This window comes from Coffea eugenioides, chromosome 2 (assembly GCF_003713205.1).
Source record: "Coffea eugenioides isolate CCC68of chromosome 2, Ceug_1.0, whole genome shotgun sequence".
In the NCBI taxonomy this organism is placed as follows: domain Eukaryota; kingdom Viridiplantae; phylum Streptophyta; class Magnoliopsida; order Gentianales; family Rubiaceae; genus Coffea; species Coffea eugenioides.
In genome coordinates this window covers 21,838,434-21,862,155 of record NC_040036.1, presented here as the reverse complement: position 1 = coordinate 21,862,155, position 23,722 = coordinate 21,838,434, and the positions used below count along the sequence as shown (strand labels likewise).

Sequence of the window (23,722 nt, the reverse complement as noted above, 5' to 3'; positions counted from 1 at the left end):
ACAATAATCGTAAAACACGAATGCTCCTGTTGTAATGCATCGTTTGAAAGCTCGCTAAGCACTTCATCGTGTAACTTAACAGATTTTTTTCCTTTTTTTTTTTTTTTATGATAGTCGATGGTGTAGAGAAATGCTTAATTTAATGATTTTTTTTTGAGAGTACGTAGCTTAATGGAAATCGATCATTTGCGTACGCATGGCTTCGCTTTGGAAAATTTCTCGAATTCAGGCCTCTTATTTACAATTTCTCTCGTTTTATCACTTAACTCGACCCTTCACTGACTGAAGTGTGTAACAGTGTAGTTTCCTATTTTGCGAGATAATTTTGGTTCAAATAATTATATACTATTTCTTTTTTTTTTTTTAAAAGATTTCTTACTATATTGGCTTTCAGAATTGTTTAAATAAGAACACACTTCCAATTTTCTAATCAAAATTCAATATGATATCAACTTCTAACAACAGAAACAATTGAAAAGTGTCAAATGTATACTTGGTTGTCCAAACATCTATCAAATGAAGCGGTGACTTGTAGCGAAAAGGCAGGAACGGTCACAGTGCCAATTCCTTTGACCGGCCTTCTAGGATTATTAGTTACAGTTTTCAAATCTCTTATTCTGAGTCCTTGTGATAATTATATTTAATGGCTTATGGCTATAAAGATGATTAGAAGAAAATATGATAATAATTTTACAGTCAGAAAAAACTAAAGAAAATGAATATAAAAGCAAAATAAGACCTTTATTGCATTATAAGCTGACAAGGAAAGGAAAAGCTAATAAAATTTCTAAAAAAAATGAAAATTGTTTTAACTTTTCTCATCAAACCAATCCTTTCTTTTTTATTTTTATATTTTTTTGGTACACGGCTTAAATCGATTCAGAACCATCGGATTCAATTTTGGATTTGATTTTTAATGAATCTGAATCGAATTAAGTCTTTTTTTGCCTTCTGAACCCGATTCCGGTTGTTCGGTTTAGTTTCGGTTTGGGCAAAATCTCCGGTTAAGTACCGGTTCAAACTTGAAACGTGGCCATGTCTGCATGAAGGTACAAGTACGGAAATCAGTGGCAGACCAGCAGATGAATACTCTGCATTCTAGTTAGGCTCCAGCTAAAGACCCGTTCCATCTCTCCCTCTCGATCAGTACTCCCGCGCTCTTCGTTACTTATTACTACCATTATTCTTCTCTATGACATTCCACCCCATCTTTTCAGCTTTCTCACACTAACGATCCCATCATTCCTGTCTCTCTTGATCCATCTCCCTCCTGCATTAATCTTTTAATCTTGCCATTATTAATTGATCCGAAATCAACTTTCCTCTGATCAATCAAGATGGACGAGGAGTATGATGTGATTGTTCTGGGCACCGGCCTCAAAGAATGCATTCTTAGTGGACTTCTCTCTGTTGATGGGCTCAAAGTACGTGCATTACTACTCCCTCTTAGGACAAACATCGTCTATAATTACCCAAGACAATGCATGCGAGTTCTAGTTCTGGTTGCTCACTAATTAATGCGTTATACAACTAAAATAGAACTGTCAGGACAAAAAAATATGTTGGACGCATTTTTAGATGGTTCTAGGATTGAATCTCTATTTCGTGATCTTTTTAATCTATAAATCTGTCAGATCTTAATATTTTCGGATGATTTACACCATTGCTTACATTATTTGTTGTCCCATTTTGGTCTTCTACTCTTCTGTAAGAAAAGATGAGGTGATTTTCCAGTAAGTTTAGAAGTATTATTTGTTTATGCGTGTTTGAGTAAGACCTTAATTGTACCAATGATATATTAAAGGGAAACGCAAATTTCCTCCTCTTCTTCCTTCTGGGGTGGGAATAAAGGCGGTTAATCAAGAATGAAACTTTTTATTTCCATAAACATCTCATTTTATGTAGTTCAAGGATACATGTTCTGGAGAATATTCTTTTCCCATACTTTAGCATGGGAGAAAATAAAAAAAGGGTCTTTTCTGTATTAAGTTGCTTCTAAAACTGCAAATGGAATGTCTATTCTCAAGCCAGAAGCTAAGAATAGTGCGCTAGCCAGTAGTTTTAGGAGGTCTTCAAGGTATAACTCTTAATTCAGTATTACGCTTTGACCCCCTTAGCATTACATTTCACTGAAAATGGTAATCTCTGATTTTTAGCTATGCACATTCCAAACAGGTGTTACACATGGACAAAAATGACTATTATGGAGGAGAGTCCAGCTCCCTTAATTTGAATCAGGTAAAATGGAAGTTGTGTTGAAATTCGTATGCCTGCCTCTAGTGTCTCTCATATTAGCTCCCATATTTCAATGTCAAGTTGAATTGTGATCTTGCTGCACATATAATATCCATCTGATGTACCCTAACTTCTTCTGTTTAATAGCTTTGGAAGCGTTTTAGGGGTGATGAACAGCCTCCAGAAAAATTAGGCACAAGCAAGGAGTACAATGTTGATATGATTCCTAAGGTATACACTGTTCAATTGTCCCACCGACTCTCTTATATATGAATACAGCTTCAGGCTTCGAACAATATGCTGTCCCTGTTTGTCTTCATTCTGCAAAGGGTTTTGATTGATCAAAAAGAAGAATCTGAAAAACATAACACATCTTGACCTCCAAAAGCGTTTTCCTTCCACCAACTGAAGCCAAAAGCAACGAGAAATATTCTACCACTTGAAATTTGAGGATGGGTCCATATATTGAATATTTTTGTAAGCATTTCAGTTTTTAATATCAGGCAGACAGGGCCTACATGATTTGAGAAAGACATGTTGAAGCAGAAATAATATGTCATCAACTGTAGATTTCCCAGTCCTACTGGCTACTGGCAATTTTCCGCGTTGTTTTCCATGTTTTGCTTGTTTGACATGCAACTGATGAAAGTTCTTCCTGTGTCCTTTGGTAGTTCATGATGGCTAATGGAGCTCTTGTTCGCGTACTCATCCATACTAATGTTACCAAATATCTAAACTTTAAAGCTGTAGATGGTAGCTTTGTGTACAACAAGGGGAAGGTATGCAACTCATAACAGCTTGTTTAGCCATAACACTTATCTGATTGTTTACAAAGGTCTTATTCTAGTAATTAAACTTGGATGTCAAAACATTTTTGATCTTTAGATTTATAAAGTGCCAGCAACTGATGTGGAAGCATTGAAGTCTTCGCTGATGGGACTCTTTGAGAAACGTAGACTTCGGAAGTTCTTTATTTTTGTCCAAGACTTTGAGGAGAGTAATCCAAAAACTCATGAAGGGATGGATTTGAACAAAATCACAGCAAGGGAACTTATCTCGTAAATTTCAATCCTTATTTGCTATTTTCTTCATTTTAGCTACTGGCTTAAGCTCATTAGCAAGAATTGCACCATCTCTACATTTTAATGTACATTGATCTTCAACTTTCTTTGCATTATCTGTGAGAAATTTTCAGGTCATTTGATAAAGTATAGGAATTTAAGACTCTGTAGGTTTAGTTGCCCATTGCAAAGCTTTGCTTTGGTAATTTAGTTACCGCAGCCAAAAAAAAAGAAAATGTACCATCTTTTTTTTAAACTATCAAATGCAACTAACTTCCACATCATATATTGCTACAAAGTAATTGTCACGGAACAATGTGGAAGCAAAACATTCTTATTGTACTACCTCATTGATTTTTGATTCTATAAGATCAAAGGAGTTGTTTTTGATCATTCTGTGTCTTCAAGCATAATGAAAAAGGTTCATAACTGCTTTTGCCATTAGGATACCTTTTTTTATCAACTGGTCCTACATACATCCAATGGCTGTGCTTTTCACATTGATGTGCGAATTGAACATTTGATGAACACTTGGGGTAGGGGATTTCCAACTGAAAAGGAAGGCATGTATATTGTAACGAATTTGGTGTTGAAGTAATGGAAAATAATTTCTAGCCTCCCCATGTTGAAAGACTTTAAGGGATAAGGCTCTGTCTTCCCTTCTTACACATTTTAGTGATGTATAGTAAAGCAGAATGCTTTTGAGTTTCATCTCACTAAATGCTTTACCAACAAACTTCTGAGCATAAAACATATTGCAACTTCAGATATGTATTTTTGATCACACTGTTGATGCAGGAAATATGAACTTGAAGATGATACAATTGATTTTATTGGTCATGCCTTGGCACTTCAAATTGATGATGCTTATTTGGACCAGCCAGCCATGGCTTTTGTCAAGAGAGTGAAGGTATCAATTCGCATTCAATCTTTAGCCTTTCTCTCCATGCTCTTTGACATGCTTGAGTGTAACCTGGTGAATCATAATCCTTTGTAAAAGATACATTGCTTTTACGCTTATTATTTGCTTTGTAACCATATAAGAGAGTTGCATTCACCCACAGAAATAAGGGAGTAATATACAAGAACAATGAAAAATGCCAATTGAACTGTTTTTGGTCTTGTAACTTGTACACTGTTGAAGTTGAGTAGTAGTTTTATGTTATTTAACCAAAAAAGTAAGTGCATGTGAAACTTTTGTCAAGAACGATGCACAACACAGTGATATTATGTTTCCCTAACACGATGAGGAAAGTATAGGAAAGTAGCTTATATCAGTATCACAGTTTCGCCTAGTATAACACAGATAATTGTAGATATTTTTCTCTTGTTGAAAAGTGCAAGATAGGAAGCCTAACTCTGGCCTTCAATCTCATAGGATCTATAAGTTTCAGGTTTTCAACCTCCTTAGAAAACTAGTAGTTTTTTGCAGTTGGCCTTTTGAATCTGGTGACGTAGTTACATTTCTTTTGAATGAAATCTAATTGCAGAGTTACAAGAATAAACAGATGCTTGGTGTGATTCTTTTAATAACAACCTTTTTTCCTTTCAAAAGCTATATGCAGAGTCTTTGGCCCGTTTTCAAGCAGGATCTCCTTACATCTATCCTATGTATGGACTGGGAGAGTTGCCTCAGGTTTGTCCTAACTCATAAGTTGAGAACCTTCTCCATTCTGTTAGCCTTTCTGATACATGCATCAAAATTTGCAGGCATTTGCACGTCTGAGTGCAGTTTATGGTGGGACGTACATGCTTAACAAGCCACAGTGTAAGGTATTTATCCAGATCTTTTGTGTATCCTGAAACCCTTCCTATCTATCAAATTTTGTACTGCAATATTTTGGGGTCAAGATTTTTATATATGATATTGAGTATATGAATGCCTCTTCAAAGAGAAATTAGAGTAGATGTCATCTTGTATTGGTACTTTTCAGTGCAGTACTTCTTTCCTCCGACAAGAAGGTAGGTCTCTATCTTGGAAATCAACTTGCTCAAATTTGAGACCTTTTACACCTGCATCTTGTATACTTAGTGTGGTCTCTGGATTGCAGGTAGAGTTTGATGCAAATGGAAAAGCTTATGGTGTGACCTCAGAAGGAGAAACTGCTAAGTGCAAGAAAGTTGTTTGTGATCCATCTTATCTAAGTGAAAAGGTAACCTCAAACAACAACTTATTTTTCTGCCCGTGTATTTTTGGTTCGTGTCTCAGAATCCAAGTGCGCAAATGTCTGACTCCAATGATAAATACCTTTCATATTTCTGCATCATTATTTTGTGGCACTGAGTTGCTTTGGAAGCGAATGCAAATAACAGGTAAAGAAGGTTGGAAAAGTTGCGCGTGCTGTATGCATAATGAGCCACCCCATTCCGGACACAAATGATTCTCACTCATGTCAGGTCATTCTGCCACAGAAGCAACTTGGTCGTAAATCAGATATGTATGTTTTTTCCTTCTTTTCTCTTTCTGTTATTCAAATGCAAATCACACACGTAGATGACAAGCACCTCCTATTCTTCTTCACTTGTTATCATACCCTAGGAGTATGTACTTCCAATCCTGTTCCTTGCCACATTTCTAGTCTTTCAGAAATAACAGCCTATTCTTCTTTGGAAGAAGCACTGAGACAGGAACTTTTATTAGTTTCACGATTTAGCAAATATTTTGTGACCAAAAGGCATTTCCAGTTTCTCAAGTATATTTTCTTCTCATTCAATCTTAGCTTTGAATCAGAGCTTGTCAAGGTTTCAACAACTTCTTCGAGTGACTATAGGAGAAAGAGCCTCAAACTTCTAGCCATCGTGGCATTCTCCTCACTAAGAAGTTATTGAGCATCAGTTTATGATGCTTTTCAGAAAATACGAAGAATTGGATATCTTCCACAGATAAAATGTAACAAAAATAGTAGAAACAACCAAGAAGGTAGAATATAAGAACAACATGAGACATTCATTTCCTTGGATATTCTGAACGATTACTTCTCCAGGTATCTGTTTTGTTGCTCATATGCTCACAATGTTGCTCCAAATGGGAAATACATTGCATTTGTTGCAACTGAAGCTGAGACAGATGATGCACAAGCTGAATTGAAGCCTGGCGTTGACCTACTTGGACCTGTAGACGAGATATTTTATGAAACTTATGATAGATTTGAACCTACAAACTGCCCTGATGCTGATGGTTGTTTCATATCCAGCGTAAGTGAAAAGTCATTTGCCTTTCGTCATTAGACAGACATATGATTGATATACATATTTTATTACTACTCTTCTTACAAGAAGCTTAGACATCTGATGCTAAGTTGCAACCTGTGTCCATCATGTTTCGGGATGTCAGCTTTCACAGGGGATGTATATCTTTTGTGCTTCTGCATTGCTCAGAAAGCAAACTCTCATTTTTTTTTCCTTTTCGTTTAATTGCGAATTGAGAAAATATTGGCGCTGAAAATAACTTGAATTCGTTTAGTCGATAGGGCTGATTTTGTATCCGCTATCCAGGCAAACTGAATATTTGGGCTTCCTTGAGGTTTAATATTGTCACTGATCAGAGAAGCTACGCTTAATTCTTGCAGAGCTACGACGGAACAACGCATTTTGAATCTACGGTTGTGGATGTAATATCCATGTACAGCAAAATAACTGGAAAGGTGAGTTCTTGGTACACAACTGAACCCTTTCACGAATCTTTTTTCAGGAATCAAGAATTTTGCCAGAGTCACTAGAGCACAGGATGCATTATTATTGCTGACAATAGCAAGTTAAGGCACTCATGATTTGAATGTAGTAGTTCAACATTCGATGAAGCAAATGATCATTTTTCAGAGAAGATTGCACAGAAACCTTCTGCTTTGAAACATCTTGTTCATTGCACAGAAATCTAGTATTCTCTATGAAGAAGTAGGCATACAAGTTAAACTTCATTGATATCTGATCGTTGTTGTAGGCTCTCGATCTGTCTGTGGACCTCAGTGCTGCAAGTGCTGCTGAAGAATGAGCAGTTATTGTCCAAATCAGCAGAGAACTGCAAGTGCTGCTTGCTAGCTAGCTGGAAATTTTGCTTATCTATCATTATTAACTCTTATCCCTCATTTAAGCAATACCTTGGAAATTGGGATTTGTAGTTTTGAATTTCATTTGGCTCCTGCCCTTCATTAACGTCGTCATCATGGTTTCTGCCACCATAGAAATACCGCTTAATTAGGCTCCCACGTGAAGGATTTTGCTAAGACGAGTAACAGCCTTTTTGGGGCATTTTTTTTTTTTTTTTTTGTTTCAACTTTTTATTTCTGTCTTTAAAGAGTAGGGGAAACAAAAAAAACTTTTAGCTATGAATTTAGCTTTGCTATGAATTGTTTCTACTTCATCTCCAATTCCGTGATAAATGCCTCTTGAGTTGTATGTTGATCCCTTCCTTTTTTTTTTTGAGCTTTTTTAATTTCTATTTATAAAAACAAAAAAAAGATTGGTTTGAAAAACTATTTGTAAAATTAATAATGATACTCTTTGTTTGATTAGTAGTGGTTTTGTGGGGATATATGAACTAACTTTAATACTGATTTATGGATTTAGTATTTCGAGGATGAAATTGAGTTGTTCTATGAAGGAAAAATGCATGGAGTATCAATCTTCTAATGGACATCTGTATTATATCCATTTGAATTGTTTCATAAATAATCAATCTTCTAGAGAAAGTAAATGGACATCCGTATCCATTTGACTAATTTTGTTTGGATAATCAATTATTTATACCATTTTATTATCATCACATTTTTCTTCCATCATATAAAAAAGAAGCGCTATATAATATTTTTTTAAAAAAAATTATTTCAAATAATTTACTAGAAATAATTTACTATCCGAACATTAAAACCCTCGTTCACCCTGCCAATTTCTAACTACCCAAACATTCAAACTTAAAGCCCTCGTTCACCTTGCTATTTTCTAACGTACCAAAAGGAAGCGGAAAAAAAAAAAATCTACTTTCCTCGGCAGTGATCACTTCTCCGATGGTGAAGCCGAGCAAGAGCAGCAGCAACAAAAGCAACAACAATTCAATCAACAAGAATAAATTATCGGTCTATGATTTCGACTGCGAAGACCATCAGGTCGAGAAGGATTCCCAAAAAATTCTGTCAAAATTCAAAACAAAAATCCCTAACTTCAACCAAAACAAATTCTCCTATTCTCCTGTCGATAAATACTGCTTCCTCCGATCCTGTACGTTCCCGGCCTAGACTATTGCCTTTTTTGGGTCATATATTTTATGATATATATCAATGTTTTCTGAAGAATTTTTTCTTTTGGAATTCGGATGTGGAGACATTATTGTTTTGATTCTTATCTGATTTTCTTTTCTTTCTTTCTTTCTTTTTTTTTTTTTTGGTGTTGACTTGTGTGGTAATATTTTGGTATACAATTTTGCTTGTGTCTAATGTAGTTACTGGAAAGCTCGTAAAAGGCTGGGCTCAGTAAAGCCCAAACTCACACCGGGGGTTTTTTCAGTGCAAATAAGTTTTTTAATTCATTTGCATTTCTCTGAACTCCGGGGAGGGGATTATTACTGGCAATTTTGAGGACATCACGATGAGTCTATTTGCGTAGCTTAAGCAATTAAATGCCATCAAGGATGATGTTATTATGCAGAAACTATTGGTGTAATTTTGTGGAATTCATGTTAATGCCCTTTTTCTACAAATTAGGAGTGTTTTCCCTTGGAGGTTCCAATCAAATCCCGAATCACGTAAGAGCATTTCCGTTACTCATCTCTAACCAAATTTTGATGCAACTCTATCACAACTAAACGTGCTTTGTTTGGTATTCAATCGTGATGAAATGGAGTGAAGATGGACCATCTAGAAAATACAACAATGAGCTCTTCAAAGCTCTCTATGGGAGAGACTAGAATGCTATTTTAGACTGTTGCTTATTAGTGTAGCTGTGAATGGTGTATTTTGTTGTATTTCCATGTTATGACATTGACTGACCAATATCATCTTAGAAAAGCATCCGTGCATTTTCACCTTAAGTACTGAACCCACCAGCATGCTTTACTTGTCATAAGGGTTCATTATGAATCTAGAAAAGGGTTAATGTGGATTTAAGCTGTTCTAAGTACATAAAATAGTGCTTACCGGATCCGTGGTTAAGTTGGACAAGAGTTATTAATTGGCTGCTTGATTAACTTAGACAAGGTTCGGAATGAAATGTTGTCATTCACAATTCTGTGATGTGAGATTACTTTTTGGTAAATTTTGAAGCTATATGCCACTGAGAATTTAATTAGCTAATAACTAAGAATCTAGGTGATGTAGAGAAGATTTTAGGGCTTGTGGTACATAAATGTTGGTTGTATACAAAACTCAGCATTTATCTTTTATTTTTGTAAATGCAAAATACTGAATGTGAGACTGTTCTTGATTTTTTTATCTTTTGCAAACATCAACTTTTTATTCAATTGCTTTGTCATTTTGTCTCTGTCTTTCCTCTAGTTTTAGCTCTAAAATCTCTGATTGTTTTTTTTTTTCTTTTTAATCTTTGAACTTATATGTATCAATGAATTGAACTCATTTCCTTGCAATTTTGCTGTAGTTACCCAAGGAACTAAGACTATTGAAGAGAATTTTGAAATTAAGCCGGTGGATATTGACAGTTGTTTTGATGCCATGGGAGAGAGAATTTGTAAGGTGGATACATCTGTATCTGGTCGTTCAGATTATCAACTATTGGTTCATTCCAAGTGTGCTTTTCCTGGTGAAAGATACTGCACTTGGAAAGACAGAAAACCTGGAGTAAGAGTCAATGATACCAAACTTAAAAAATTTTCTCCCCGTCAAATTCTAGTTGATTGTATCTGTCTAAGTTATTTGGTTATTTGCACCGGAGCAATATTTTGACTAGATGTACATAACGCTCAGTTAATGACTCCTGCAGAATATACCACTTTTTGTAGATTCAGAGGATGAGCAAGGTAGTGATGAGGTTCTGCGTAATGAGCCTATCTGTCTAGATTCAGATGATGATCTCGGAAATAAATGTGTGTCATCAATTTCGTCCTCAGATTCTGCAGGAGATGAAGGTTTTGTTTCTTGAACTTTGGCATCTTCATGTTACTGCCTTTCAAACTCTTTTCTCAACTCAGAAACTAATTTTGCTTGTCTGCTACATGATTTTCCATGCGTTTATCCTATTGCAGGTTCATGTGAAGAGCAGCCACTGAATCATGGTTCCACTGCAGTTGACAGTGTAGGTTTCCTTTGATCCAACAAGAGAAAGTAAAATTCTGCTCCATTTAGTTTTACAAGAAGAAACTAAATTTGAAAAAGATTCACTACTTAGAATCTTTGGGTCGAGAAATGGTTGTTTTTCAAAAACGGTGTTTTCTCCTTTGTGGAATAGGTTCTTATTGGCTAGCTTGCAACACTACTTTGTGGCTAAATCGATTATTATGATTGTTAGACGGTGCATTTGAACGAGGTCAGTTAAGATGATCATCAAGCTTGAATTGACTTTTGAATCTCTTGCTTGACATGTCCAATTGGACCCCCTAATATTAGGTTCATAAAGCAGCCTTAATTACCCAAAGACTACTATATTCAAGTTTAGTTTAAATTTTAACGAGTGTGAAAATTGTATTTTTGTTTTGACTTGATTATTTTTGAGCCTGAGTACAGATGGGATGAGGCTTCTATGATCTAAGGCAGAGAGTCAACCATGGTTTATCCTGATTCTATTACACGTAAATTTCAGGTTGAGCTAGACTTAGTTTGATTACCTACGCTGCAATCTCATATGAGCTTTTACAAAGCCAAATTCTAGAGTACGTAATAGCTTTCTTAGTGTTTCACCCCTGCCGAACAGTTCTCTTGAAATTGAGTTGAGTATGGGATGCATCAATTATGATATCTTTGACTTAACTCTATCATCTAGCAAGTTAATTGTAATATTCATCTATGTAAGAGCTTTTTCCTGGGCTAAGAAGAACTTTCTCTCTTTTTTCTTTTTTGCCAAGGTAACTAAATTGTTTAATCATATGAGTTTTACGCAATTTGTAACAGACGAGGGGTTTACTGTGTAAAAGTTCTGAGAGAGTACTGAAAGTACATAGTTTTTATTTGATGTGAATCCTTCATAACTTTGCAAATTGGTGATTGAGGCTGATAGGAATTACATTTCTAGCATTACATTCATTTGCTCTTGTGCCCTTTGCAATTGTAGTTATGGTACATTGGAATTCACTTGATTTATGTTGTTGCCTCTTTTTTCATATTGTTTATTGCTGTGACCCCGTTTTCTTTTCTGATATTATCTACTTTTCAATTTTTTTTTCCTTTATTTGCAGGAAGCAGCTGTCATTGTTAAACCTGATTGCATTATCTGGGGGCATATGCACTCTACTACTTCTCAGTTGACATTTTCTAGTAGATCCATTAAGCTAGAAGGGTCAACTCTTTTTGGAACAAAGAGATCTTTTCATTTTAACTGGTCGATTAATGATCTTGTAAAAATCAGTTCGCTCTGGTGTAGAGAAGTGAGTTGTAAATGGCCTTCCATTAAATGCAGTTTTGCTTTCTGTAAATCTGGAATTAAGAATCAGAAGGTCCTATCCTGTTTATCTCAGCTGTTTTTCTTTTTCAAATTTAGGTTGAAACTGCTATATTGGACCTCTATCTAAAATGTGAGGATGAAAAGGCAGCTGAAATTGACAGCAGATTTTCAGGTTTTTGCCTTTTTATGAATTGCTTGCCTATTGATAATCTTTATTCTGTTTAGATGGTTGGCCTTCAGATTACAAGTTTATGATTATTTGATACAAAGTCATTCTTGCTTCGCTTTAAGAACTTCTGCTAATTCTGCTCCTTGTCTGTCTGTTTGATAAAATACGAGGTTAAATTGGATCAATTAAGCACAGTATATCTAGTTGTAAAAGGGCTTTTTTCCTTCTTTGTCAGAACTAAGAAAAGGGGGACTAAGATGTTTTCCACCCCCTTACCACTGCTTTATGACTCATTTTTCCACGGGTTAGTGCATCCTCTGGGTCAGATATTCTCCATACATTTAGAAGTAAGTCCTTATTTCAAAAGATAAAAAATGAGCCTTTTGCAAGCACTCTGAAATTTTCAATCATCTCTATGCCTGCTTGCTGTACCTGTTTCTTTTTGTATTATGCGCTTAATGAGTGAGCTTACCGTGTATATTGAGGTGGAGTGGGTTTTAACAGTATTTGTTAATTTGAAATTAAGATTGTACTACTCAATTTGCATCCTTCAAACATCAAGAATTTTGGTTCTGTGTCTTTTCCCCTCTTGTGGTGGTCTAGAGAGCCCTGCTTCATCCTGCTGCTTGCTTTTTGCTGCTAAAGTTTTTCCTTTTAAGCAGAAATAATGAGGATGTCCATTTTGAAAGTTTATAGCTGGTACTTTGGAGAATGATTGGCATGTTGCATAGCAAAATGCTTGTCTGAGCATTTTGATTTCTATTTGTCCCTCATGTTCTATTCAATAATCATATTTGATATCTGCAAATTTTTTGGATGGTATTTCACTTGTTCATGATATTTTGATTTCTATTTGTCCCTCATGTTCTATTCAATAATCATATTTGATATCTGCAAATTTTTTGGATGGTATTTCACTTGTTCATGATAATCTGTATTTTCCACTTCTGCAATTAAACAGGCATTGTGAAGTTAAAATTTGCTGTCAATGACCCTCAGTGGTCTGAGAAACAACAAACAATTGAATCTCTGGATGTGATATACAAGGCTTCTTGGTGTACTGTTGTAGAGTAAGTATGCTATGTTTGCCAGTATATTCCTACAGTCATTTCCGGATTTTTGTTGGTTGCTGGGAGCTTTTGGTCTCTTTGCTTTAAGAAAAGGTCAAATTCTACTTACCTTTTAAGCACCCGTCTTCCTGGGCAAACTGGCTAAACTATAATGGTTTGCATTGGCATTTCTGAGCATATAGCTAGCTAGTTGCATCTTATTATTGAATTCAGCTTTAAATCATCTTCTCCCAACCCTGAGAATTGCACTAGGAGTTTGATGTAGGATTGTAATGGTTCTCAAAGCACATCTTCTGTCATGTGGTCTTGGCCTTTATATTGAATATGAGACAAGAAGTGCTTCCACGAATTAGTTGAAACATGACTTCCTTTAAGAAACTTTCTTACAAAAACATTATGCCTCTTTCTTTAGTGCCAACATAGTCACTGTTCGACACCTGGCTTCGTTTTTCCATTAATTTCACGTCTGTTCATCTTCAGGTCATATTCAAGGAATGTGCTAGTTCAGTTGTACTGTATTGTCATTCATTTTATTCTTGTCATTCTGGAGTTCATGGATTCTCTAGGATATTGTTACTATGTTTACAGGATTCATTATTTTTAATTTTAAATCTGACACATGTTTCTTCCCCCCCCTCCCCCCCCCCCTTCAAACCCCCAGTATTGATCCTCTGCAGAATGAATTTCCTTGTCTTGAGCAGAAGTCGATGTCTTTTTCAAGGGATTGTTTTCCTAAGTAAGAGCCTATTTTCATCTTTAAATTGTTAATATATCTTACATCTCTTATTGATGAACAAAAACTTCTACCTGTTTTCTGTTCTATTAATTTAGATTTTAGTATTCTCGACTATTCTCATATAGTTGTGATGCTTTTAGTTTGTTCCATCTGATTGAATTGGTAGTTGATCACTATGCTATCCTAGTTTTAGATCATTTTAGAGGAATAAAATTCCCTGGTCCTCCATTTGGTCTTTCAGTAGTTGTGAACTGCTTTAAGATGTCAGCATAACTTGGGGAAATAGACTGCGCTTCCCTTTATTGACTTTTCTGGATAGTTTCTCTTAGGTTAGTTTAGTAAACATCGGAAGCATGCTCTTAAACTTGTCCTGTTGAGTGCTTAGCATCAAAGATTTTAGTAGAGTGTGCATAGTCAGAGCTTTACAAATGAGTGATCAGACATTTTGTGGCATCTGTTTTGAATTGATTGGTACTTTAGATTATGAAAGTAGAACTAAAGTCACATAAGAACTATATTTTTTATTTTGTTGCGCACAATCAAAAGCATGGCTTGATATACCATCCATGTTTTTTTCCCCTTCATGTGAACTGTACTCCTACATATTGGAATATATTTAGCATTTGTTTTTCTCTCTTGAGTTGTATGATACTAGTGGAAACTTATCAAGTGGATGATAATCAATTAGAAGCCATCTTTTTCTCAAATTTGTGTTTAATGTCTATTTCCCTTTGCAACTTAAGTTTCTCGGCTGTGTGCATTTTTGCGTTGGAATGTGCGAGAACCCTATGCATTCAACTAACATGGTTTTCTTATGGTAGTCAGTAGTGTGACTTATTCTTGTGGAAAATTTGGGATGAAACTTAAAATGGTCTTGCCTGGTCTTTGATTAATTTTGGTTGTTCATCAATTTGCTACATGACCTTTAGCATTAGATATGTTGGCGAAAGTTTTCCATTAAGATGCATCTGATACCAGTTAATATCTTTCATATGCATGTCAGCTATATATCAATTTGCTGTATTTTCTTTGGCACTGAAATTAAAGGTTTCACTCTGCTTATTATGTGTTGCTTGAATTTTTGTGGCTGCAACTCTAGTGACTTCTTTGAAGATATTATCTATCCACAAGGGGATCCAGATGCCGTTTTAATTAGCAAAAAAGATATTGACCTATTGCAGCCAGCTACTTTCATCAATGACACTATTATCGACTTTTATGTCAAGTAAGTTTTGAGTGAAAACTTCAATTTGGTTGTTCAATCTCCCCTTATCTATATGTATTTGGTTTTCTTTACTCATTTTTAGCACTAAGATTGATCTCTAGGAATTCATGAATAACGTGGCTTGTTACCTGACAATGTCACACAACATTTTTTAGTGCTTATTATTGGGAAAAATATCAAACAGTTGGTAAAATAATTGGAAATGAATTTACAGATTAAAGCTTTTTGGAAAAACTAGTTGTTTATATCAATATAAAACAATAATTTCCAGTAATAAGGTAGTAACGTTTGGATATGTATTATGGACATTTTCACTGCTTAACTTTAATTTCTATAAGCTGTTGCTTGTCAGGATTTTCATAATATTTTTGGTTTGCTGACTAGCATATTTCTGAATCTATTTAGTCGCGTTAGAAGTTTCTTTTAAAGTAAAATCGGTTGCGTTTTGCTTACTGATTTAAGTCAAAAGTTGAATTGCTTTGGGAAATTAAGCTTTTTGAAAAGTTTTTGTTGGTAATGTGATTGATATGAGGGATTTGGTAGTAAGTATATGTTTGCTGAACTGTCTTGAGGCTAAGATGCATGTCAGGAAAACCAAGGCCTTAAAAGAGTTCTTTTGGACAAAGTCTGAAACAATCAATCTCTCAATTTGACAAAAACTGATAGTCATGCAATAGTGCAGCAGAATCTTAAATTGAGCGCCTCTAACGGCAAAAGTGCGACCCTGGGCATGCGTAGAGAATGTACTCTCGTATTATAAGTGAGCGTCAGGCAGACTGCTAGGATGTTGCTGCAAAACTACGACCTGTATGAGCTATTTCGTTTTTCTCCCTGAGCTGATTTACTTGTACGAGGCCTTCATTTTTCAACATGACTGTGTTGGCTATAAACTTTATTGGAATGTTAGATGTCGATTACCTCGTAGAATTACCAGTATGTGCCAAGAACTTATGTTTCTTAATTTTGATGCTAATGATTATGTTTCTTAATTTTGACAATGATGACATTGACCATTCTACTAGTTGGTTGCATACAGTGATTGACAATATGATACACAATTGGACTTTACTTCCTGTTTCGATGTTTTTGGAGAAGCAGAACCTGTAAAATATGACTTATTGGCAGATACCTTGAGCAGAAGATTGAACCAGAAGAGAAGCATAGATTCCATTTTTTCAACAGTTTTTTCTTTAGAAAGCTGGCTGATCTAGACAAAGACCGATCTACAGCTTGTGAAGGAAGAGCAGCTTTTCAACGTGTTCGTAAGTGGACAAGAAAAGTGAATCTATTTGAAAAAGATTACTTATTTATTCCTGTAAACTTCAGGTCAGAAAGTAGTTATCAAACAATTTCAATGTTTATTATGTTAATGGTTTCTAAAACACATAACTTACCTTCATAGCAGTCTACATTGGAGTTTGATTGTTGTCTGTCACCCTGGGGAAGCGGCTTACTATAAAGGTACATTTCCTTTTCCCCCCTTCTTTTGGTTTGTGTTAATGCAGTTATCTCTAAGTTGATCGTTGAAAACTTTTATAGGTGAAGTGGTGGATAAGTCATCCAAAGTTCCATGTATTTTACACATGGACTCTATCAGAGGAATCCATAGAGGCCTCAAGAATCTTTTCCAAACGTAAGTTGGTTATAGTTATTGGGGAGCAATGACATGGTGTTGTTGATGTAAATGGACGGTCCCTCTGAGTGTGTAATGCATTATTGCGCATTCCAGATGTCCATTTTTATGCAATGCTCTAGATCTCTAACTCAAGACTTCATCTTGCAGATTGTGGACACTGTTTTCCATTTAGGCTTCATGGTTGGGTTCATTTTCATTGTTCCCATCGCGATCTCCTTTTCTCTATCTGAGCAATGAATTACTCATTTTCACAAGAAGGAAGTTCCATATGTAAAATATTTTCAGCTAAAATTGTGATGAAAAAATAATTGGTTAATTAGCTGGCACTGAATACCCCCCAGTAGCCAAATGCCTATTTTTCTTCTTATTGCTTTTTTCGCCAGACTACCAACAGCCTGCTGTAATTATCAAATTTTGATGTGTAACAGGATCATGTACAAACCACCTGTGTGTATTGTTTAAATTGCAAAAGTCATTGTATTAACTAAATGACAATGCAATAAGTATCTGGTATGTTGCTTTATTAGGAATTTGGTCACTAAATTGGCAATAAGTATCTGGTAATAACTAAATGACAATGCAATAAGTATCTGTGTGTATTGTTTAAATTGCAAAAGTCATTGTAATAACTAAATGACAATGCAATGAGTATCTGGTTTGTTGCTTTATTAGGAATTTGGTCACTAAATTGGCAATGGGTATCTTTTTGACAGGAGAAGAGAAAAAGGAATTAGCCCACAGTATTCATATTTTAAACTTCCAACAAGAAAAGATGTCGAATATTTTAGAGATCAATGAAATCTTTGTATGGTTAAAGTTCTTCTGTCGTGTTTGTGTAAACTATTTGGTTTACGTTCTGCCCCTATTTGTTTGTTTTAGATCGCTTTTGTGGTTGCATGTGTATGTCTGAGACTAAAGAATAGCAATTTTAATTTTTGTTCTCTTCAATGAAATTACAGTTACTTGTTGGAAGAGTGGAGAGAGAGGCATGTTGAGCTATCTGAAGAAGTTCCAACCAATTTTTTGAACTTACCATTTATCAGTCTGAAGGTTCTCTCTCTCTCTCTCTCTCGCACATTCTCTCATGTGCAGATACCTTCCTTTAGATTATATCATTAAATCCACAAAGAGGAATGAGAATCAGGATGATTGGGTGTACAGCCTGATTCTTATATTTCTTTTTACTGATTACATACGAAATTTGAAAGTCTTTCTTGAAAGTATCTTTTAGATGAAACTGAATTATTTTTCTTCTGAAGTATCTTTCTTGCATATTGTCTTTAATTAGAATTTTGTAACAGAAACGGCAAGTGAAGACTGTTTTTATGCTACATGCATATAGCTAAACATAATAGTGAATATGTCTGTGCTTGCACGTGCAAATGTGTGTGCCTATTTTTGATTATTCTTATAAGCATGTGTTTGCTGTTGATCTTGTTTGTTTCCTTGCTCCCACACCAATATTTATTATGTCCTTCCACCCTCACCAATATTTATTATCTCCTTGCACCCCACCAATTTTTATTACCTCCAGTAGCCAAAAACAACTGGATTTTTTTCTAAGTTTTCCTTTCTAGTTTGACTGCTCATGCATCTTTAGCTCTTCAATTCAGGTAAGGCATTGGATGGATAAATTTCCTGATTATGGAATAACTTTATCATGTAATGGGATGACTCAATGGTTTGTGATCTTTCTTATGCCTGCTCTTTGTGGACAGAAGGTCCTAGTCTTTGGCAATGATCAAAGATAAAGTCAAAGTTCGCATGTCATTTCTTACTTTATGCTATAAACTTATCCAATGCTGAAAATTCAAAGAATATGGCTAAGAAAATTTATTACTCTGCCCTCCATGATGACTGTCTTGCTTTCTTTCTTACTCCAATTAGATTGTGATTACTTTCCTTACTGGGAGTCTTTAATCTATAATATACTGCTTGCTTTTAGAAATTTTGTATTTAAGTTTACGCCTTCTTTTAACTATCTCCTTGGATTTCAATTTAATTAGTTTGATGGATTACATGATAGCATAAATATCCTGACTGAATTGCCCCATTGTCTATAAGCTGCATTAGTTTCTGTTTAACCTATATATATATATATGCAAAAACATCTTTTGGTCTGAACTTATCCATAGAACTTGTGTTGAATCGAAATAAGTCATCTGATGTGTGAGGCAGGGAGTATAGGATTTGTGAAATTGGAGTGCAATGGGGAAAGAAAGTGTACATAATTCAATTGGGTCAATTTTGTGTAGATTTTTGGTCAACTTTTTAACATTGTTTGCTAGAGTAGACATGTCTGGCTTGCCTTGAGGTTTCTCTTTTGGAATTTATTTTTGTTTTTCCTTGTTCCTTCCACATATTTTGTAGAGCATGTATCCTAGACAAAATTCTCATGGTGTTTTGGTTCAGCTGCCACAGCAGGAAAACTCATTTGATTGTGGTCTTTTCCTCCTTTATTATGTGGAACGCTTTCTGCAGCAAGCTCCAGTAAACTTCAATCCTTACACTGAAGCTTCTAACTTTGTGAGTTGTCCCTTTTTAAATATTTGATGCTGAATTTATGCCTCTCTTGTCTAAAATCAAATTGAAATGGGACCCTCAGTTTATTTTTTGAATTTTGTCATTTTGGTGGTTGTAATACTTAAGTTTATTCTTTTAACGGTGGATATTGCAGAAGTTGCTCAAATGGCCTCCATAGCCATTAATGACGTAAGAAATCAATTTGTACTTTCCAGTTGGAAGGGAAGAAACTGTATCAGTACCTTTAGTTGTTTCTGTTCTCATTCTACTTCAAAAATTACTTTCTCTTTCTACAAAAACTCTTTCCTGATAATCAGTAATTGTGGATAACATCAAGCTAATTCTAATCTCTTCAAGTCTTTGGTGCGGTACCTGAGGAATTGTCTGTTACATTGAGTAACTTTTAAAAATTATAAGTATAATTCAAGGCATCAGGTAACTATTCTTCTAGCAGCAAGTCTATTTGATATGGAGCCACTGTTTAATAGTTAATCAGTTTTGTTGGCCTGACAAAATCTGATTACTGCTATTTTTAACTTCCAAGTATCGTCATGTACATACCTGCGGACATATCATCAGTTTCCTCTAATTCTGTCTTCTGGTTCAACCGATTCTTTCAAAATGTGATGTCATAAGCTGTGGTCTCAGATTTCTTGTTTCTAAATTACCTTGTTTTAACATTACCTGCACGGTAGAGATTGTTCGCCATTTTAAATTCAGTAACATGTCCAGCGCTGCTGCATGTACATGAGCTTGTTTCTTCATTGTTTATATTCATATTAACTAGAGTGGCGTTGTTAGTCCTCTTGGCTATATAGAATTTGAAGTCAACAGATATATGAGTGCAACACTTCAGATTTTGGGTTCAGTTACACCCTGGCAAATTTAAAGAAGTGGTTAATGTTTTCAAGATCCCTTAATTCCCTTGCTGCCTTATCCTTTATTTTTCTGTTTTAGCAGTTAAATCTATTTCCAAAAATTCTTAATCTGTTTCTTTGATCTGGAGAGTTATTTTATCTGTTCATTTTTTCAGCTCAACAAGGAATGGTTCCATCCTGCAGAAGCTTCTAGCAGACGTGATTACATCAAAAAACTAATCTACAAAGTTTCCAATGACAATGCTCATAAAAATTCTGCAGTTGCCAATGAACCTCAATATTCTTCACATTATATGGTTGAGGGAGAAGTTAGTGATGAATCTCTTCTGGAAACGTGTGATGGGAAAGAAGCATGCAGGGGTGGTTACTCTGCTCCACATGCTGATGAAGAGACTCACGAAACATCACAGGCAGCAAATCCTATGGAATATCTGCAGCCTTTAGGTCGACCAAATTTTATTCCTGGGGATATTTTGGGTGAAGGACATACGGCAGGGTCTGTTGCAAAGCAAACTCATCAATTTCATGGGAAATCAGAACCACATGATCAGACCTGCAACAACATGTCACCGATAGAGGTAAATGATTTTAGTTATGATAACGTGCATTTCTTCTACTTAAAAAAGGACGAGCTCTGCATGCTGCAAAATGAAACTTTAAAACCGCGAGGCGGTTACACAAATTGATGCTTGATAAACTCATTAAAAGACAATACAGCTGGGCTGTCGTGCATGATTTAATAAAAGAATGGTGTAAATGATTTTGGCTTGATTCAATGCATACTAGACCGAAGAATGGTCTTGTATATAGGGTAGGTTTTAGTATCATAGTTGAAAATTGGATTAACAACCGAAAAGCGCCTAGTTTGCAGTTGGTTTTTTATAACTGATTTTTCTATTATGTGAACCAAAGACATCTTTTTTGGCTGCAAATTAGTCCCTTAAAAAGCATATGCTAAGGCTTGGTTGATGTTGTATCCTTTTCTATCATGTTCTTTCGTTGTTTTATTCCCCTTTTGTAATTTAGAGGATAGGCAAAGAGGCCACTGACGGGCTCTGTCATTTTCATTTGTCCCGCCTGCTGGGGTGGTGGTGGTAAGATGGAGAGAAATGGATTATGTGCCTTGCATGATTAAGATTAACCGGGTCAATCACAAGTTCATTAATGTGCTGCTGCCATAGCCAGAGGGCAAGCAAGTAGTTTGTTCAAGTTGACTGGTTGAGGACCTGGTTACAATCTTATGCATATAACCTTGACACCATGTCGCAACTAAGAAATACTGCAGTGCCAACTTTCAGTCTCTTAGCATTCTTATTTTGGAAGCAGGAAGAGGAAGCACCTTGGGAGCAAACAGCATCAGTGGACACGGTAGGTGGCAGGCAAGCAGTTGCCAGTGTCAAGCAAATTCCTATGCATCTTGATTATGAGGATGTGGAGATTTTGGATGTCAAGTCCCTAAATTCATTAGAGATGCAGGATGAAGAAGCTGTTGTCCCGAGGGTGCTACATGTTCTAGATTCTGAAGCTAGGGACAAAAAGAATGATACTTCTTCAATGTCAAGAGAGGAACTTGATTGCTGTGTTGTTGAAGATTCTGTGGAGGAAAATGGGAGGTTTGATACCAATGATAACGAAAATCCTCTTTCCTGTGAAGCCACAACTGTGGCCTTTTACGATCTGGAGGTAGAATCTCCCAGTAATACAAACATCAAAGCTAATCCCAGCAAACCGGTTGCTGCATCAGAAGAAGAGCGGGACATAGAAAGTGTGAATATTCTTACGAGTAGTTATAGAAGACGCGGAAGATTTCTGTCAAAATATTCACATTGTTGAAATGCAGTCTAAGTATTTTGGTGGCCCGAGTATTCTTGGTTTACCCGGTTTTGAAAGGCTAAGTAGGTTTACCTGCGGTCTCGTCCTGAATTCAGAAGAATGGTCATATCATATCATAAGAGGTTTATCGTCGCTATAGTTTTTGGCAAACTTCTTGCTTTAGCTTTTTGGGATATGAGCCAGAGTTTTGAGCTGTATATATGTGTAAATACATGGATATCTCAATTATCAAATGGTGAGATCTGTAGTGTGCATTGGTTTATATGCATCCTATAAATCTACAAGCATTAACCTCAAATTAGGTCAAATCTAGATAAGTGCTCGGTTCATATTAGGTCAAATCTACAAGCACAAAATCTGGATAATTGGCTAGGGGAGAGCATGTTTGACTCCCTGGTGACAAATTAGGTCAAATCTGAATCCTGCTTGTTTAATCTAGGGCATGCGAAACATTGCATTAATTTGAGCTAGATGTGGGGTTTGATTCCTTTTAGCTCTCGTTCGAAAATCTAATTAGGTCCCCTGTTTATAAGTAGGGTAAAAGTACTATTAGTGCTATTAAGTATTGTTAGTGCTATTGTTGAAAAAAAAAAGAAAGGAAATTAAATTCTGAATACCAAACCTATGCAATGCTGTAGAACCCTGTCTCATTGTACCAAAGTCCTAGAAACTTACAAATTAGAGGTGGCAATTTGGATTGAGATCCATTTATCCATTCATATAATCCATAATTAAATGGATTTGGATTGTCCATTTATAGTATTGGTTTTAAATGGTTGACCAAAGTAAAATCATTAAATTAAATGGATTTATATGAATTATCCACAAAAACATATATCCATTTACTTAAAAATCATGTTTCAATCTTGTGCTATACTGCTATTGTGGCATGCATTTAAGGAAATGCTTTCATGATGAAAGTTTCATCTGATGTTGAGAAACGAGAGGGATCACCCTTGCTGTTAGGCCAAGTGCTGTACCTGGTCTGACTGGCAAGGCGTTTGACTCCCCTTAAGCAGGGTCTCGGGTTCAAGTCTTGTGAATGGAGAAACAGGTGCTGGGAGAGCTTGTGCCTCTTATGGGGTGCAACCTGACTCAACTCTGGATTAGTCAAGGCCCAAAGTGGCTGCTGCATACCGAGGGATCTGACAAAAAAAAAAAAAAAAAAGTTACCAAAATATTTAAATGAATTATAAATGGATAATTGGTTTTTATTTAATCCATTTAGATCCATCCATCTAAATCCATTTATTAAATGGATCGGATAAATTTCATCTACCATCTATTAAGTCAAAACCAATTATTAACCATTTATTCATATTGCCACCTCTACTACAAACGGCAAAACTCTAATATCCTAAAATCTGAATCCCATCTGTCATCTGTAATATATTATGCTTCATCTCATGATACCAGCTTATCTCATCCTAATTATCCTGGCATTCAATAGCAATAACAAAAGTATGTTTTGACTTATTATGTTAGTTTTGAATCTACCATATCCCAAAAACTAGCGTATATACAGGTGTGTGCATGTCTCTGCTGTGCATCTGTTTTGATGCCTTGGCGTGCGCGGCTGGTAGGAACAGGGATAGCATTTCATGTCCTGATTGATCCATGATTGATGCGGTCTGAATTGCGTCGGTGAGCTTAATTATCTTTTTTTTTTTTTGGTGTGTTTTTGATCCGTGGGAAAATTGTTTACCTACTGCATCTACCATTTAGGGTCTCAAAAAATTTGTCTGCTTTGATCATAGAAGACATCGGGCCGTTTGTTTGTTTCCCAGAAACACGATCGCTCGCCCATACTCATTG

General features: G+C 35.7%; 2 protein-coding genes across 4 annotated transcripts; both read left to right on the top strand.

The window, feature by feature from the left end:
- Nucleotides 1–1,337: 1,337 nt before the first annotated feature.
- Nucleotides 1,338–7,287, top strand: LOC113763897 (guanosine nucleotide diphosphate dissociation inhibitor At5g09550). The gene is made up of 13 exons (XM_027307883.1): nt 1,338–1,424; nt 2,176–2,238; nt 2,383–2,466; nt 2,907–3,014; nt 3,121–3,293; nt 4,095–4,206; nt 4,852–4,932; nt 5,007–5,069; nt 5,348–5,449; nt 5,610–5,734; nt 6,281–6,491; nt 6,866–6,940; nt 7,237–7,287. The coding sequence occupies exons 1-13, from the start codon at nt 1,338–1,340 to the stop codon at nt 7,285–7,287; spliced, it is 1,335 nt and encodes a 444-aa protein (XP_027163684.1).
- Nucleotides 7,288–8,233: 946 nt separating this feature from the next.
- LOC113760388 (probable ubiquitin-like-specific protease 2A) lies at nt 8,234–22,167 on the top strand. Of its 3 annotated transcripts, none has more exons than XM_027302944.1 (16): nt 8,234–8,510; nt 9,882–9,976; nt 10,224–10,368; nt 10,486–10,535; nt 11,632–11,820; nt 11,934–12,009; nt 12,968–13,076; nt 13,738–13,812; nt 14,912–15,037; nt 16,163–16,363; nt 16,443–16,498; nt 16,577–16,670; nt 17,633–17,723; nt 19,086–19,199; nt 20,230–20,652; nt 21,401–22,167. In XM_027302944.1, the coding sequence occupies exons 1-16, from the start codon at nt 8,300–8,302 to the stop codon at nt 21,905–21,907; spliced, it is 2,562 nt and encodes an 853-aa protein (XP_027158745.1). In that variant the 5' UTR covers nt 8,234–8,299; the 3' UTR covers nt 21,908–22,167. The 3 variants fall into 3 exon arrangements, with proteins under 3 accessions (XP_027158745.1, XP_027158744.1, XP_027158743.1); XM_027302943.1 differs by having other exon boundaries at nt 9,882–10,081; nt 19,095–19,199; XM_027302942.1 differs by having other exon boundaries at nt 9,882–10,081.
- The last annotated feature ends 1,555 nt before the right edge of the window (nt 22,168–23,722 follow it).

What these genes read in the sequence shown, in the direction of transcription:
- LOC113760388 (XM_027302942.1), top strand. Translation starts at nt 8,300, where the DNA reads ATGGTGAAGCCGAGCAAGAGCAGCAGCAACAAAAGCAACAACAATTCA. An exon ending in ATACTGCTTCCTCCGATCCT is followed by an intron (nt 8,511 to 9,881) that starts GTACGTTCCCGG and finishes ATTTTGCTGTAG; the next exon opens with TTACCCAAGGAACTAAGACT. An exon ending in AGATTCTGCAGGAGATGAAG is followed by an intron (nt 10,369 to 10,485) that starts GTTTTGTTTCTT and finishes ATCCTATTGCAG; the next exon opens with GTTCATGTGAAGAGCAGCCA.
- LOC113763897 (XM_027307883.1), top strand. Translation starts at nt 1,338, where the DNA reads ATGGACGAGGAGTATGATGTGATTGTTCTGGGCACCGGCCTCAAAGAA. An exon ending in GACTGGGAGAGTTGCCTCAG is followed by an intron (nt 4,933 to 5,006) that starts GTTTGTCCTAAC and finishes CAAAATTTGCAG; the next exon opens with GCATTTGCACGTCTGAGTGC. An exon ending in TTAACAAGCCACAGTGTAAG is followed by an intron (nt 5,070 to 5,347) that starts GTATTTATCCAG and finishes TCTGGATTGCAG; the next exon opens with GTAGAGTTTGATGCAAATGG.